Source organism: Moschus berezovskii, chromosome 9, assembly GCF_049115385.1.
Source record: "Moschus berezovskii isolate FMDL1 chromosome 9, NW_MosBer_1.0, whole genome shotgun sequence".
In the NCBI taxonomy this organism is placed as follows: domain Eukaryota; kingdom Metazoa; phylum Chordata; class Mammalia; order Artiodactyla; family Moschidae; genus Moschus; species Moschus berezovskii.
In genome coordinates, this window is record NC_142468.1 from 42,741,501 (window position 1) to 42,757,804 (window position 16,304).

The 16,304-nt window shown below is 38.4% G+C and overlaps 1 protein-coding gene across 1 annotated transcript in view; it reads right to left on the reverse strand.

Annotated features, from left to right (window-relative positions):
• Positions 1-2,650: 2,650 nt before the first annotated feature.
• The window catches only part of SECISBP2L (SECIS binding protein 2 like), a 53,767-nt gene continuing 40,113 nt past the window's right edge, over positions 2,651-16,304 (reverse strand). Inside the window, exons 17-18 of the mRNA XM_088839591.1 lie at positions 14,958-15,177; positions 2,651-6,905 (exon numbers count right to left, since the gene is read on the reverse strand). Coding sequence (XP_088695717.1) covers positions 6,223-6,905; positions 14,958-15,177 — 903 coding nt within the window. The 3' untranslated portion in view covers positions 2,651-6,222. The remainder of the gene's footprint in view (positions 6,906-14,957; positions 15,178-16,304) is intronic.

Below are 16,304 nucleotides of genomic sequence, written 5' to 3' on the forward strand. Positions count from 1 at the left end.
GAGTTGGTGATGGACAGGGAGGCCTGGCGTGCTGTGATTCATGGGGTCGCGGAGAGTCGGACACGACTGAGTGACTGAACTGAACTGAACTGAAACCTCTCTTTGCTTGGCAGAAGGATGCCAAATAATTATTCAGAGTGTGAAAAAAAAAATGAGAGGGGCAGGAAAAGGAGAAATAAAAGAATTGAGACTGGGCCCCAAATGGAAACATCTTCCCCTCTTTCCAAATTCTGCATTGTGGGAGCTCTACTGAAACATGCTTTCGCCCTATGATCCACAAGGCTGCCATTAATACCTATTATCTAATAAGGCAGGTGTCGTATTTCATACAAGTTAACAGAATCCAAGTCAAGCTAAAATACTGAATTGCTAATTTAGAAATTTCAAAAAATTGAACTTAACATATGGTCTAAATGATGATGCTTTCTTTCTAAAATGAAAAGATACCTATACGTATGGCTCCTGAGTTCTGAGCTTCGACTCAGCACTAACCACCTTTTATGGTAAGGCCCATAGTTCAGGGAACTTCTCATTCCTCTCCCCTCACTTTAAAATATTTATTAATATTACATAGTCACTTTGTTTTCAGGTGCCATGCACACCCTCTTCTGGTCAGCTCAAAGAAAAACTGATCACTCTTAGGAAAGGAACTCTGTCAGTAGAAATTTTGGTTCAAGAATGGAACTATTACAATACATATGAAAGGACTTGTGATTCTTCTCTTTGTGATCATTAAAAATTGTTTTCATCATGAAAATTAGAGAACCTACTATTTTCTAACAGGTGAGTTTTCAGATTCCCCCTAATTGCAATATAATGACAAGATCTAGGACAACTCCAGGCAAGAGGTGATCAGGTGAGGCCCAATAAATTCAGTCTCTGGGGCCATCAGTTCAGTCCTGGCACATGGCACATGGCATACTGCAGGACACGTGACAATGAGGGGAAGCACTGCTTAGTCTGCACACACTGAGCATCTTCTGCTGACATACAAGACATAGTGAAGAAAAGCACAGACTTGATTGGGAGATTGGGACTGACATTTACACACTAAAATATATAAAATAGATAACTAGTAAGAGCCTTCTATATAGCACAGGGAACTCTACTCAACCTGCTGTTACAAATACTCCTGTTACTGAAAACACAAGTCTGTGTGCCCACCGCATAGTGAGGCCAAATGATACCAAAACATTGGAGTTTGGAACAGAGGAAAGTTTACTGAAGGCCATGCAAGGAGATGAGTAGCTCATGCCTTAAAAAACCCAAACTCCCAAAAATGCTTTCTGCAAAGCCCTTTTCTAGGAAAGGTGAGTGAGGGATGTGGTTAGCTGTTGCAAACTTCTTGTGTCAGAACCTTTTTTCTTGAGATCTGGTCATGGACAGGGAATGATGTTCCTGTAAACCTCTACCAAATCTGTCCTGACAAGAAGGGCAAGGCTCTCAGGACTTTCACACTCCGAGGACCTTGTCCTGGCTAAAAGGAGGCAGATCTCAGCTGGCAGCTGGCTACCTCAGGGCCAGATCCCCAGAACCTGTCCAACTGTCATCGCTAATGGAGCCAAGCGCCCAGGATCCAGCCAACCCTCATGCTCCTCAGGCCACCCAAACAGACTCGTGGTCTGCACAAAGGCAGGGATTGGGGAGAGGTTCACTGCTGCCTCAGAGCCGGGGCCTGGTCAGTCAGTGGCCTTGGTGAGGGCTCTACAGCCCTGCAGGACACAGCCCTCTGTCTGTTCCCTGGGTCCCACTGCTCACTCACTGGCCCAACGCTGGGTGAGCTGGAGGGCCCCAAGCAAAAGGCCAGGATTTGCTTCTTACCTTACTCTCTGTGCAACAAATACCTCTCCACAGACCAACTAACGGTTGCTGACTGACAGGTGGTTGCTTGGGGGAGGGTCCCACTGGGGCGATGACCAATGGCTGATAAAGACCACCAGTGGTGCCAGGGTAACTGACGTCTGGGAATGAGGTGCAAGGTAATGGGTACACACCAACATTCAACTGCATGCTAAAAGCTGTGAACGACTAGCCATGCTCTATTACTCAATACTCTGTAATGGTCTATACAGGAAAAGAATCTGGATATACAGATGTGTGTAACAGATTCACTTTGCAGTACACCTGAAACACAACATTGTAAATCAACTACAATCCAATTATTTAAAAAAAAAAAAAAGCATACCAACCACAGGACTGAACTTAAATCCTAGTTCTGCTATTTATCAGCTGTTGAAACTTGGGCAAGTTACTTAACATCTCCAAGACTGTTTCATCATCTAAAAAGTGAGAAATTATCATAGTATTATCTCACAGGGTTGCTGTGAGGATTAATGAGTTAACATTGGGAAATGGCTTAGAACAATGTCTGGCACAGAGTAATTAGCATAAAAAGGAGATAGAATTTGTAGGCGCCTTTTCCTAACACTAAGATGGTCTCTGGAGAGATTGTTAGATCCATGACACAGATCACACTAACCATCCAAAACAGAGATTTTTACTAATGACTTTGTCTTGCACATCTCATAACCTTCTTTATACTAATCCAGGAGAGCACTAAGGGATACCATAAGCTTAACTCTTATTTTCTCTATCCTACATGTTGGGAAAGTCATAAATTCCTTAAGCGCCTATTCTGAAATGACAAGACTACATTTCAATAATCATTTTATTAGTTACAGAAGAATCTCCACTAGTATTTACATAGTGCAAAAAAGCTGTTATTACCCTCTAAAATGTGACATAACAATCATCCTTCATACAGCAGAAGAACAAGATGAAAATCCCTTCATGTTATAATTCACAATAATTTTGCCAGCTTTTAATTAGAGCATTACAATTAAGACATTAAATTATAAATTCATGTGGTATATTTAGAAATTAAATTACAAAATAATACAAATCCTTTTAAAGTGTGATGTGCCAACAAAGTTTAAATTTTTATCATTAATTAGGATTCAGATTTCAGATTAGGCAAACAGTTTGGTTGATTCTGGGAAGTGTGTAAAGTTTGGAAGGAACAAGGTAGGAGGAAGATAATAAATTACTTCACAAAAAATTTTTGAAAATCAAGAAATAGATAAAGTGTTTAAATGGATAAGTTAATGTTCTACCTTGTTGGCACAACATACAGAAAATACTTAAATGACAGGTTTATTTTTAAGCAAACAGCAGCTTTACAAACAGTAATACTTCTTTATACATATATTAAAGTAACAATGTGTTAGGATTGAACAGTTTTATGTTAGAGTTGAAAAAATGAATGTGGCATTCACTACTCATTTGCACACTGTAACTCCCACCCCACCCACCTCCCCAGCTTATTAAGAAATCAGGCAAGTACATTATTTGGATATTAATTTCTCAATATTTAAACTACGTGAATTCCTTTTGACTAATTCTTTTCCAAATACTGGAAGCATATAAAATACCATCTCTGCAAAAATGACCTCCAGTCAAAGCCTTTAAAAACTTTTCAATGTATAACACACATTTTCCCCCCATCTTTAGTCAAAAGAAATATATTACATCATTTACAAACATATTTAAACCAAGAGTTAAGCTAATATGAACATTTTGTCTTTTGAGAAGTAATCTTCACAGCAAACAAACCTACTGAAGCAGAAATCTAATTCTGGGAGTGCAATTCATACTTGAATTCATATACTTATGTACTGAAATAGAAATCTAATATCAATTATTGCCAGTAAAACAATCTCTACACACGAAGAAAAAATCACTATGGTTTTTATTTCTTGTGATGATAAACCCTTACTCTTACCATTAGATCTCTCTAGATCTCCAAAGAGCCACTCACCCAGATGCAGGAAAAAACCCTTTCCTAATTTCACACCTCCACCTGCATACAATATACACACATGCCAGAATTTATCTGAAGGAAATGAATTATAAAGACATTATCAATAATTACTTAAGCATACATCCTACATAGTAGCATTTCCTTTAATAAATTTTGGGTTGTCCTCTAAAGGTCAACTGTCTCATATAAAAACGCTGTGGTCCCTTGGTTTGCTTTGCTGGCAGAAGATACTGCACATTCAAGGGCATTTATCAAACACATAATTGAACACTTCTGAAGTCTATAGCAAAATTCAAAGCTACTGGTGTTCTGAAGATTTCCTCAACTTCCCTTTTGATACAAATGTCAAAAATCTAAAATGACAATTCTCATTCAGTAGAGGTATAAAATATAAGAAACCTTTGAAAAGCTATTCATTATTTTAAGATCAAGAGTTATTCTGAATCACTGACACCAAGCAAAGGAAATTTACAGCATTAAAAAGTATGAAAAGTTTTCAATTTACTTTTAAGACTGTCAGTAATTCAAAATCTCTATCATTTCTTTAAATCAACGAACACTTCCAAATGTACAGAGACACTAAGATCTGCCACATATAAATCCATGATTACCACTTGAGAGGCTTCATTCCTTACATGCTACATTCCTGTAAGTACTAGACACTTTGTGCCTAAGAAGTCTAAGATGAAGAACAGTTTAGACAGGACACTACAGTAGTGTCCCCTTTTAGCACACTAATAAAGTTGTTAAGACTGACATTTCCTACACAGCAATGCTCGTAAACGTTCACAATTCACAAACAAGTAAGTCATCAACCAAGAATCTGGTTTCACCAGTAATTAAATGCCAGGATTATAAAACATCAATACCAGAACAGTAGTCCCTATGCTTCAGTAAAGAATCTGCCCAATTCACCTCGGTAAGGCAAAGCTCTCTGCCCCATAAAACCTGGACAAGGAAAACAGCCCTTCCTCTTCAGTTCTGTGCCTGCTTATGGGAGGTCAAAGTGTAAAGCTGGCATGCATCTGTGTGTATGTGTGCATGCACATACATATTGGCCAACTGGAGGTGGTTGGAGGGAAGACAGAAAAAAGGTAATCCGTAATTCTCCCACCATTATAAACTTGCAAAGGTTACTAACAGGTGGTGACCGATTAGTAGAACATTTAGCTCAATAAGTTTAATTTCTCCCTAGAGTTTAAACATCCCAGAAGGGCAGAGATAAACAAAGATCTAGAATTAATACCTGCACCTACCTGCAAACTCTGAAATCTAACAGTTTCGGCACAATTAGAACAACTTTCTCTTTTCTTCAAAACTTCTTCCAAGCCTTGATTATCAGGATACATGTTACAACTGCATACAGTTCCTTTCCCTGACTCCTGTCAGTAACTATGGTCAGTGTTATGTAGCAGGTGCTCAAGGTTAGGGACAAAGTAGTTTTCTTAAAAGGTGCAACGGTTTTTCACTCTGGACAAGTCTGAATACCCAATCAAATCCATATCTGAAGTCCAGAGAATCCCAAATCAGAAGCAGGCAAGAGAACACACGAGTGTAAGACTTTGTTTCTGGGTAATTTACATGTAAGTGCTGTAGTCATACAACCGGCTACAGTTATTCGCCTGTCAAATCTGCCTAATTTTACGCAAATGCAACTATGTACAAGAGCATTCCTGAGGTAATTAAGAAGCAAATGTGAACCAGAAGCCAGAAGGTCCTCTAACGGGCAACTTCCCACTATTTAAACACCTATCACTTTCCACAAATAAGGCCAGCTCTCGTCTGCTAAGGTGGCTCTCTTGCCAGCCTAAGTGCTGGAGGCTCTACTTAGCCAACCAACGTTAATCAATTATAATGATCAGTGACTACTGAAATTAGCATCTGTGGACTGAGTACAAATTGCATCAATTTTTAACACAAATCACTGTGAACTTAATTACCCTCAGCCATTTTTTAAGTTTTCTAACTCTACCTCCAGGTTTCTTTTATTTTAAAGAAACCCAAACAACTTTTTGGTCAGTTACAAGTATAGGAGGTGTAGTCTTGAAGCAAACATTGGTAATTGCTCCTGTCCTTAGAACCTCGATCTGTAGCTTTCAAAATGACTAAATAGGCATTTTAAAATTACTTTCTTTAAAACCTGGTCTTCTTTTAAAATCATTATTGTCCATAAAAAAGCTGAAACAATTCTGAATTTTCCACACAGTTCTTAGAAAGACACAGATGCTAATTAACAGTTAAGCTATGGATCACAAAACAAGTAAAGGCTACAAAATATTTGTCAGGAATTAAATACATATATTAAATACTAGACAGTGCAAAATGTTGAGATGAAGCATGAAAGATTTATAATGGCTGTAACCCTTATGTAGTTAAGAGACAGACAGCTGACATTTCCTGAGTTATAGATCTGGGGGTGTATAATCAGAATCGGAGTGCTCCTTGTTCAGTGAGCTGCAGTTGCTGGGCTTCTGCTGCTCCTGGCTTGCTTGGTGATCAGTAGTCCAGGCCTCGCTATCCATCCCTGGCTCTAGCACCTCAGCCACCTCTGCTTCCTCTTCCCCACTTTGCTCTGCATTATCTTCCTCAGAACCATTCAGGGTTTTTCCAAGCTGAAGAGTTTCCATCGTTCTCTGGGTCTCAGAGACCCAAGACTCAATTCTACTATTGAGCTGCACTTCTACAGATATGGGTTCGTGAGCATAATCTTCCTCCTCCTCCTCCTCTTCATCATCCTCTTCTTCAAGCATGCCAGGTACAAGAGTGCTGGTGGTGCTGGTGATGGAGGAATTCAAAAGATCCCGGCAACTGCCATCCAAAGAGCCAGTCTCTGTACTCTGCTGTGAGGCCCATTCCAGCTCATCTGGCTTCACTTCCTCCTTATCGCCCACTGTTGATTTTCCAGGGTTTGTAGCTGAGGTAGTACTGCCTGCAGTCACTAACGATGCCTGCTTACCAACAGGGGCTGTGTCAAATGGAAGTTTATTGGGTTTTTCAGATGTGCTGTGCTTACAAGAAACTTCTCTCTCGTTTTCTGATGTTTCCAGCCCATCTGAAGTTTCCACCATGTTTCTCCAATTTGTTTCTGCAAATATCAAACAGATTTTTTAAAAACCAGAACACTGTTTCAGAATCATGTAACTTTTAGAAGTGGGAAGAATAGGCTACAGAAATCTGTTGGCTTACTAACTGAAAACACTAAAAACTTAGCTTATTCTAGTACTAGATTAAATGTTATAAACGGAAAACACCTCTCAAAAACATTTTTGTAAATCAGTACATTTAACATAAAGAAACAAAGAGGCCAAAATAAGTATATTAATACTTCAGAATGCAGAAGATCCAATAGTACCAGAAGCTCACTGACTCTCATATATAAAACCCATGTATTCACAAAGATCAACGAACTGCCTAACTTTTTTTTTGGCCCTGAAGTGTCCCGGGCTCAAGGATCCATAAGTCACAGATGGCACAGCCAAAATGCCCATTAGAAATGCTCTGTTTAAAAAAAAGAAAAGAAAGAGTTCTGACTTGACAGGTTTACACTGTGCTTGTTTAGCAAGTTATCTAAAAGCTGTCTCTTGGCCTATAATGGAACTTGTGTTTCCATTTATAAGCAAAGAAGCCATGCACGCATTTCTAACATTTGTGAAAGTGTGTTTTATAATATATATATGTTGCTTGGCTTACCAAGTGACCCTGGAGCCAAAAATATAATGTTACTATATAATACAGTGGTGATAGTATGTACTATTTTTAACAACAGGTAGTCAGTTTACATCAAAAATGTACTAAGAGTCAGGAGATGAAGAGCAACCCTCGCACATACCTTTTGTGTGTTTTACTTTTTCCATTTAATTTTTTATCACTGATATATAACTGACATAAAACATAACAGGTTCAGGTGCACAACATAATGATTCAGTATTTGCACATACTGAGAAATGATCACCACAAGAAGTCTAGTTAACATCCATCCCCATTCGGAATTACAATTTTTTTTCCCTTAAGATCTACCCTCTTAACAACTTTCAAATATGCAGTACAATATTATTATTGTAGTCACAATGCTGTACATTAGATCCCCGTGCCTTATTTACTTTACAACTGGAAGGTGGTAATTTTTTAACCTCATTCATCCATTTCACCCACCCTTGGTCCCCATGCTTCTGGCAACCACCAATCTGTTCTATCTATCTATGTGCTTGGGGGGGTTTCTTTTTCAAGATTCCACATAAAAATGAAATCATATGGTATCTGTCTTTCTCTGACTTATTTCACTGATGTCCTCAAGGTTCATGCTTGTTATGATAAATGGCAAGATTTCATTCTTTTTAATGGCTAAATAATATTCCAATGTATGTGGCACACACCCACACATCTTCTTTAACCACTGATTTTATCTCTTTAATTATCGGTGGACACTTAAGTTGCTTCCATATCTTAGTTATTATAAATAACTCTGTAATAAACACAGAGGTGAATACCTCTTTTTGAGCTAATGTTTTTGTTTTCTTCAGATAAATACCCAGAAGTATATGATAGTTCTCATCTTCATATTCTGAGGAACCTCCATATTGTCTTCCTTAGTGGCTACACCAACTTACATTCCGACCAACAGTGTACAAGGGTTCCCTTTGCTCCACATCCTTGCAAACATTTGTTAATTATTGCCATTTTGACAATAGCCATTTTAATAAGTTGTGAGGAGATATTTCATTGTGGATTTGTTTGGGATTTCTCTTGATGACTGGTGATGTTAAGCATCTTTTCATGTACCTACTGGTCTTTATTTGGAAAAAATGTGTATTCAGATCCTCTGTCCATTCTTAAATCTGATTGTTCTTTGCTACTGAGTTGTATGAGTTCTTTGTATGTTTTGGATATTAACCCCTCATCAGATATATGATTTGCAAATACTTTCTCCTATTCCATAGGTTGCCTTTTCATTTTGTTGATGATTTGCTTTGCTGCAGAGAGCTGTTTGATTTGGTGTAGTCCCACTTCCTTACTTCTGCCTTTTCTTAAAAAATTTCCTTCTATTCGCATTGTAGCTGATATCTTCATTTTGTAGGAATAATGATCAAACTGGAGTGATAAAGCAAGTCTATTCATACAAATATACCTGAGTGCCACCTATCAATTACATGTTGCTCAGTTCAGTTCAGTTGCTCAGTCGTGTCCAACTCTTTGCGACCCTGTGGACTGCAGCGTGTCAAGCCTCCCTGTCCATCACAAACTCCCAGAGTTTACTCAAACTCATGTCCATTGAGTCGGTGATACCATCCAACCATCTCATCCTCTGTCACTACATCCCATATTTTGGCCACCTGAAGTTAGGGCACATGGTTTTGGGAAAAAATCTTTCTTCCCTGTAGCTACTTCAAGTGTAGAACAGGTCTCTCTACTTGCATTCCTACCTCATGACAAAAAATCTAGTGCTCCTCCTTTATTCTTTCTCAGTTAATAACGTCATTTTCAGACTCAAAGCAGAAGAAACCTTACAGTAATCCTTAATTCTCTTTCTCCATTGAACTCACAACTATATCATGTCACCCAGAGCTCAAAAACTACTTAAATTTGGTCATTATTGCCTTAATTATGGCCTTATTTACCTTGCTGTACATGTACACTATCTAATTGGCTTTGTGAACTGACCATTATCACTAACTGGCTTTTATTACCTTAGTAATCCAAACTCCTTAATTTAGTATATAACCAAGACCCTTCATAATTTTCCTTCTGGTCCCATTCATTTTAACCCTGTCATGCATTCCAGGTCAAGGTCACTTTGAATTCTCACTGCTCACAGAATTCATACCCTTTCTATTTACTATGCTTGGCTTTGTATAAGCTGTTCTTTCCGTATGAAATGTGCTTTCTCCTTTCCCCTTCAGAGTCCTACTCAGTTCTGATAACTACTCCTGAATGTCATTTTTTGGTAAAGCCTTTCCTGACTTCTAGGAAAGACGGTCACTAACCTGAAGTCCCATAGCACTTCCTGCATATCTGGTTCAAATGCATTTGTTTTGTGTTTGCTGCTCTACCCCCTCCTCCCTCCTCATTCCCATCCATCTCTGTGTTCTTAGGTTAGCATGCAGTATGCGCTGGGAAAATAAGCCTTTACAATAAACGAAAATTCCACATATACAGTTAATTATGCAGAAAATAACTTTAAAAAGAAAAAAAATTTACAAAATTTAGGTATACATTTATATTTCCTTCCAACACTTATTTTCCTCTTTCAAAAGCACTGTAAGAATTCACATGGGGTCTCAGAAAAAGCCTCACCTCTCCCCTGACAGTGAGCCAAAGAAACAGGAGAAAGAAAGGAGGTCGTAAGACTGAGTAGAGCTGATCTCTCTCTAGGTTCTATCTTTGGCATTCTGCTGCTAGGCAGGTAAGCTGAAAGCCAGATGGGTCCTTTGGAAAGGAAAGGGAGATATGACCTTGGAAACACAGACAAGGGACTCTGTGATTAGCCATCAAGAGATTTACCACAATGATCAAAGAGCCACTGAGTTCACATATGCAGGGGAGGGCCCAGGCTGCCACCTCAGAGTAACAGGTGAAGCCTGATCAATAACTAACGAGCACACAAACACATGATGGGGAGGAGAAAAGAGCAAGTATGAAAATGCCATCTTTGGATGAGGGATTGGTGGGTAAGAGGGAGGGAAAAATATAGGCAGTCTAAAGCCAGAACAGCACATCTGGAAGTCCACTTTTGAAGAAGGGATTAGGAAGCAATTTAAAGGCAGAATCAAAGATCTCAACAAACCTGGAAATATTCCTGATCCAAAGAGAACCTGCTTCTAAATTGCTTATTTTAGCAGAATTTATTCAATACAGCTGTTCTTTGCTTATGAACCCCTCAGTGCTTTCTGTTTTGTTATCTGGTTCTTTGTGAAAGTTCCTTTTCAACTTTCAAATCACGACTGGGTTTGTCAGAGGATGAGGTATGCATATGCTCCCTTCAGTTAGTACACAGAAGGAAGCCATCCATCTTTAGATTGTATACAGTAAAGGAACACCCAAGTCACTTCAAGAGCTGACAAAAGGTGTGGTGGCAGAGAATGAGCTGGAAACTCCAGACAGACAGAGGTAGTCCTCCCTTATAAGTGGTTATTGAAAACCTACTGTATGGTCCTACTGAGAATTCATTCAACAGACAGGAAATTCACATCACACTGGCTAAGAATATAGGTTTTACATGGAAACTTATGAGCTGTGTGACAATGGCAAGTTATTTACCTCATTTCACTTTAGCTTTCTAATCTGTAAAATGCTGTACAAGATTTCTTATCTCCAAGGACTACTCAAGAGGATTAAATGTCTTAATAAACATGAAGAGTTTAAAAAGGTGCCTAGAAAGAATTCAGTAAGTGAGCTATTATTATTATATGTAAAGTGCCCATTATTTGCCAAATTTCTATCTCAAAAAACTTACAGTTTAATTGGGATTTATGTTTGAAACTGTTTCACATAAGTATGACAGAACTGAGACTCAGCTCAGGTGGAAGGAAAACACAAGCAAACAAAACAATTAAGGTGCACACAAAGAACAGTAACACTGGACTATGACAGGAGCCTTTGTTTCTACCAATGTTTAGCAATCCTTTCCCAGCTTTGTTTTTTCTTTAAACTGTGGAAATCACAAAAGAACGTTTTAAAAACCTTACACAAGGATGGCATGGAAGATACTATTTGTTGTCTACCCAACAGTCATTCCCCATTTTCCTCCTGCCTACCAGCCCCCAGACTTGGGATGGACTTGAGCTCAGTCCCACAGGAGGAATTAAAATTGTTCTCAGACTATCACAACTATCCCATTCTCCTTTGCCAAATAATCTCTTCCCCACATGTCCCTTGCAGCTAAAAGCAGTGACATGATTGGCTCTGGCCAAATGAAACAAAAGGTGAAGCCTTCTGAAAACTGTTTCCTTCACTGAAAAGAAGAGCCCACTGCCTGAACGTTCTGCTTTTTGACTACTGTTGTGATGACCAGGGCCAATGCAGCTGTTTATGGATATGAGATGAGAAGCACAAGAAGTCCCAGACTGAAAATGGAAAAAGAGAAGGAAAAACCTAGAGATCTTGACAACACAGTGAAATAATTAAACACTCTAATTTTTGAGGCCACATCAGTGGGCTTCATGTCTGTTGCCAAATACATCTGACACCAATAAGAGTATTTGTGTATAATATGTATAAATATATACAGTATAATATGTATCAGTTCAGTTCAGTCGCTCAGTCGTGTCCGACTCTCCGCGACCCCATGAATCACAGCACGCCAGGCCTCCCTGTCCATCACCAACTCCCGGAGTACACTCAAACCCACGTCCACAGAGTCGGTGATGCCATCCAGCCATCTCATTCTCGGTTGTCCCCTTCTCCTCCCGCCCCCAACCTTTCCCAGCATCAGAATCTTTTCCAGTGAGTCAACTCGTCGCATGAGGTGGCCAAAGTATTGCAGTTTCAGCTTTAGCATCAGTCCTTCCAATGAACATCCAGGATTGATCTCCTTTAGAATAGACTGGTTGGATCTCCTTGCAGTATAAGGGACTCTCAAGAGTCTTCTCCAACACCACAGTTCAAAAGCATCGATTCTTCGGCGATCAGTTTTCTTCACAGTCCAACTCTCACATCCATACATGACCACGGGAAAAACCATAGCCTTGACTAGACGGACCTTGGTTGGCAAAGTAATGTCTCTGCTTTTTAATGTACTATCAAGGTTGGTCATAACTTTCCTTCCAAGGAGCGTCTTTTAATTTCATGGCTGCAATCAGCATCTGCAGTGATTTTGGAGCCCAAAATTATATTATATTATACATAACAGTAATATATATGTATTATATAATACATATAAGCTGTTATATAACAGTAATATATAATATATATATTTAATTATATAAATTATATTATACAATTATTTAATTATATATAATATATATAATTATATATAATATTTAATTATATATTTATATATATTACATATATATATGTATAATATATGTATTATATTATACATAACAGTATAATATGTCCTTTGCTGGCATATTGAGTGTAGCGCTTTAACAGCATCATTTTTTTTAGGACCTGAAATAGCTCAGCAGGAATTTCATCACCTCCACTAGCTTTGTTCGCAGCGATGCTTCCCAGGGCCATTGACTTTGCATTCCAGGATGTCTGGCTCTAGGTGAGTGATCACACCATCATTGTTATCTGGGTCATGAAGATCTTTTCTGTATAGTTCTGTATATTCTTGCCATCTTTTCTTAATATCTTTTGCTTCTGTTAGGTCCCTACTGTTTCTGTCCTTTATTGTGCCTTTCTTTGCAGGAAATGTTCCCTTGGTATCTCTAACTTTCTTGAAGAGATCTCTAGTCCTTCCCATTCTATTGTTTTCCTCTATTTCTTTGCACTGATCACTGAAGAAGGGTTTCTTATCTCTCCCTGCTATTCTTTGGAACTCTGTATTCAGATGGGTATATCTTTCCTTTTCTCCTTTGCCCTCAGCTTCTCTTCTTTTCTCAGTTACTTGTAAGGCCTCCTCAGACAACCATTTTGTATTTGTTTTTCTTGAGGATGGTCTTGATCACTGCTTCCAATACAATGTCACGAACCTTCATCCATAGTTCTTCAGGCACTCAATCTATCAGACCTAATCCCCTGAATCTGTCACTTCCACAGTATAATCATAACTCTTCTTAGAATTCAACCATTAGTTTAGAGAACTTTAGTTTTGAATAAAACCTTATAGGACCTAGATGAGCCCTCTTCATTTTACTGAAGACAAATCTGACGCTCAGAAGTTAGTCAATTATGCCTAAATGCCCCAGGCAGAGTGTGGAAAAATCAAGGCTTCAATCTTTGAACACTTTAAATCTGGTACTTTTTGAAAACATCTCCTAAGTCTTTGACAGGTGCTTTTTATCATGTGCCCAAATGTGCCCAGATCACTGTCATTTCCCTAAATCCACAGCTTTAGGAATTTATCATGCAGTTTATCTTTGAGACCTGGCAACTAACTACTAAGATGTAGACTACAGTCAATATTTGTTACCTTAAATCTTACACATAAATGCTGTATTTCTTTTTGACTACCATCAGATTTAACTCCGGAGAAGGCAATGGCACTCCACTCCAGTACTCTTGCCTGGGAAATCCCATGGGTGGAGGAGTCCATGGGGTGGCGAAGAGTAGGACACGGCTGAGCAACTTCACTTTCACTTTTCACTTTCATGTGTTGGAGAAGGAAATGGCAACCCACTCCAGTGTTCTGCCTAGAGAATCCGAGAGATGGGGGAGCCTAGTGGGCTGCCGTCTATGGGGTTGCACAGTGTCAGACACGGCTGAAGCGACTTAGCAGCAGCAGCAGATTTAACTCAGGACAAATGTCACACGTCTAGGTTTGCTAAGTTTAGACTGAATAGTATTCAGGACTTTTGTTTACTTATTAGATACAAAATTTTAATAGTCAAGGATAAAGTATCAGGATCTTTGCTAATGTTTTGCTTCTGAGACAAACCCTCTGACCACTCATTCTTGGCTTCCTGTAAGAATTCTTCTTCAGATTTTCACCTACAGAATTGTCTTTCATCCACTGCTGTTCACCTGTCTCACATGCCCTAACCTTAATAGTTTTAATTTTCACCTATATAAACAGATGAGGGCTTAATCACCTCCTAGCCCCAATGTCACATTCTCAAATTATCTGGATAATAGCTTTCTCTACACTGTATTGCAAACTGCACAAGAATAAACATAATGTTAGGCTTAATCTCTCCTTATACCCAGATGGTGTGGCACAAAGTAGATGTTCAATAAGTATTTTTATATGAATGACAGTGAATTAAAAAACAGTATAAAGTATTAGAATAAAACTTCCTAGAATTTACTTAGTTATAGCTCAGAAGAATGGTACATTTGTTTTTTTTAAATCCCTTTGGGATTTTTTTTTCTTTTTAAGATTTTGGAAATGTAACTAATTTCAGGGTCTAACAGAAACTCTCAGCCCCATATATTTTCCTAACTTTCAATGGATGTGCTTAATGCAATTTTTAAAATGACTTTAATCATTAAACTATTTCAAAATTTCAGTCACTTAAAATGTTATGTAACAACTTACCATATTCCTTTTCATTTACTTCAGAGATGGGTTCAGAAATAACACTACAGAAAGAAATGGCACTCGCTGCAGAGGGATTCCGAGAATGCCCCATGTGGTGCGGCACCTTCTTCACATTCTTTAAGGCTTCCTCGGCTTGCTCCTGTTCCATTGCAGCAACCATATCTTTATATGCTTTCCTGGCTTCCTCAGTGAGTTCTACTAACTTATTAAACAGGCTCTAAAAAAAGAAGAGATATTGCCTAGTCCATTTTGTGTTACACTCTTTATTACTATCATTAGCAATAAATATCTCTACTCCTTCAGGGCTGGATACACTTTTCATCAGCACAAAATTCAAAGGTATGCAAACCACAAAACTATAAAATATTGTAACTTTTCTTTTTTCTCTGTAACTTATTGATTCTCACAAGTCTAAAGCAAATTCTTGATTCAGTACTAGCCACTAAATTATGCACTGTATTAAAGTTCTTGCAGAGTTTATTAACTCAACAGAGTTTATTCATTCAACAACTGTACCCTATAGCATCTAGCACTACAGTGGGTACAGAGACTACTGGAACCACCACTCTGCTCTCAAGGAACCTTCTAAATGGCTGAAAGGAGAGGAGAGGAGACAATGACGATTCAAGGCACAATACCTTAAATACCTAGAGATAGAGGAAACATCTAACTGCTGGGTATCAGTGAAGAGTTCATAAAGCAATGTAACATCTGATATATGCCTTGAAAATCTGGCACAGCTTTGAGGGTTGGAGACAGTGCATTTTTAGCCAAGCATGCAAAACCATAAACAAAGGCACAGACTAAGTTTAAGGCTTGTTTGGGGAGCAGTGAAGAATCTTATATGGGTTTGAATATAAGAGAGTGGGTGTATGCAGGGTGATGTATAAGGATGTAGAAGGAGATGGCAGTCTCCACAGGAATTAAAAGCTCCCTATAATGTTTGTTTATTGAAAGAATGCTTTTAAAAAGACCAAACAGAAGTCAAGTGATTGGCTAGCTAGTGTTTGGCTAGCTAGGCCTTGAAAATGATGAAAGACAAATTATAAAAACTGAATAAAGAACCTAGAAATACAATATAGAGTTAACCAGATGTTCTTCCATCAGTAAAACAGAATGAACATGAATAGAACTATCAATCCCAGTGAAATGGTAAATAATGGAGCACACATGTTAGTAAAATGGCAAAATTCATATAGCATTACAGTTGTACTTCAGTAACTAGGAGGTATAACAATATCTAAAGCAAACTGAAGTTTACAGAGTCACAAAAAGATAATCAAAGAACAACTTAGTGGTTCTTGTATGTGTGTGTGTGTGTGTGTGTGTGTGTGTGTTAGGCAC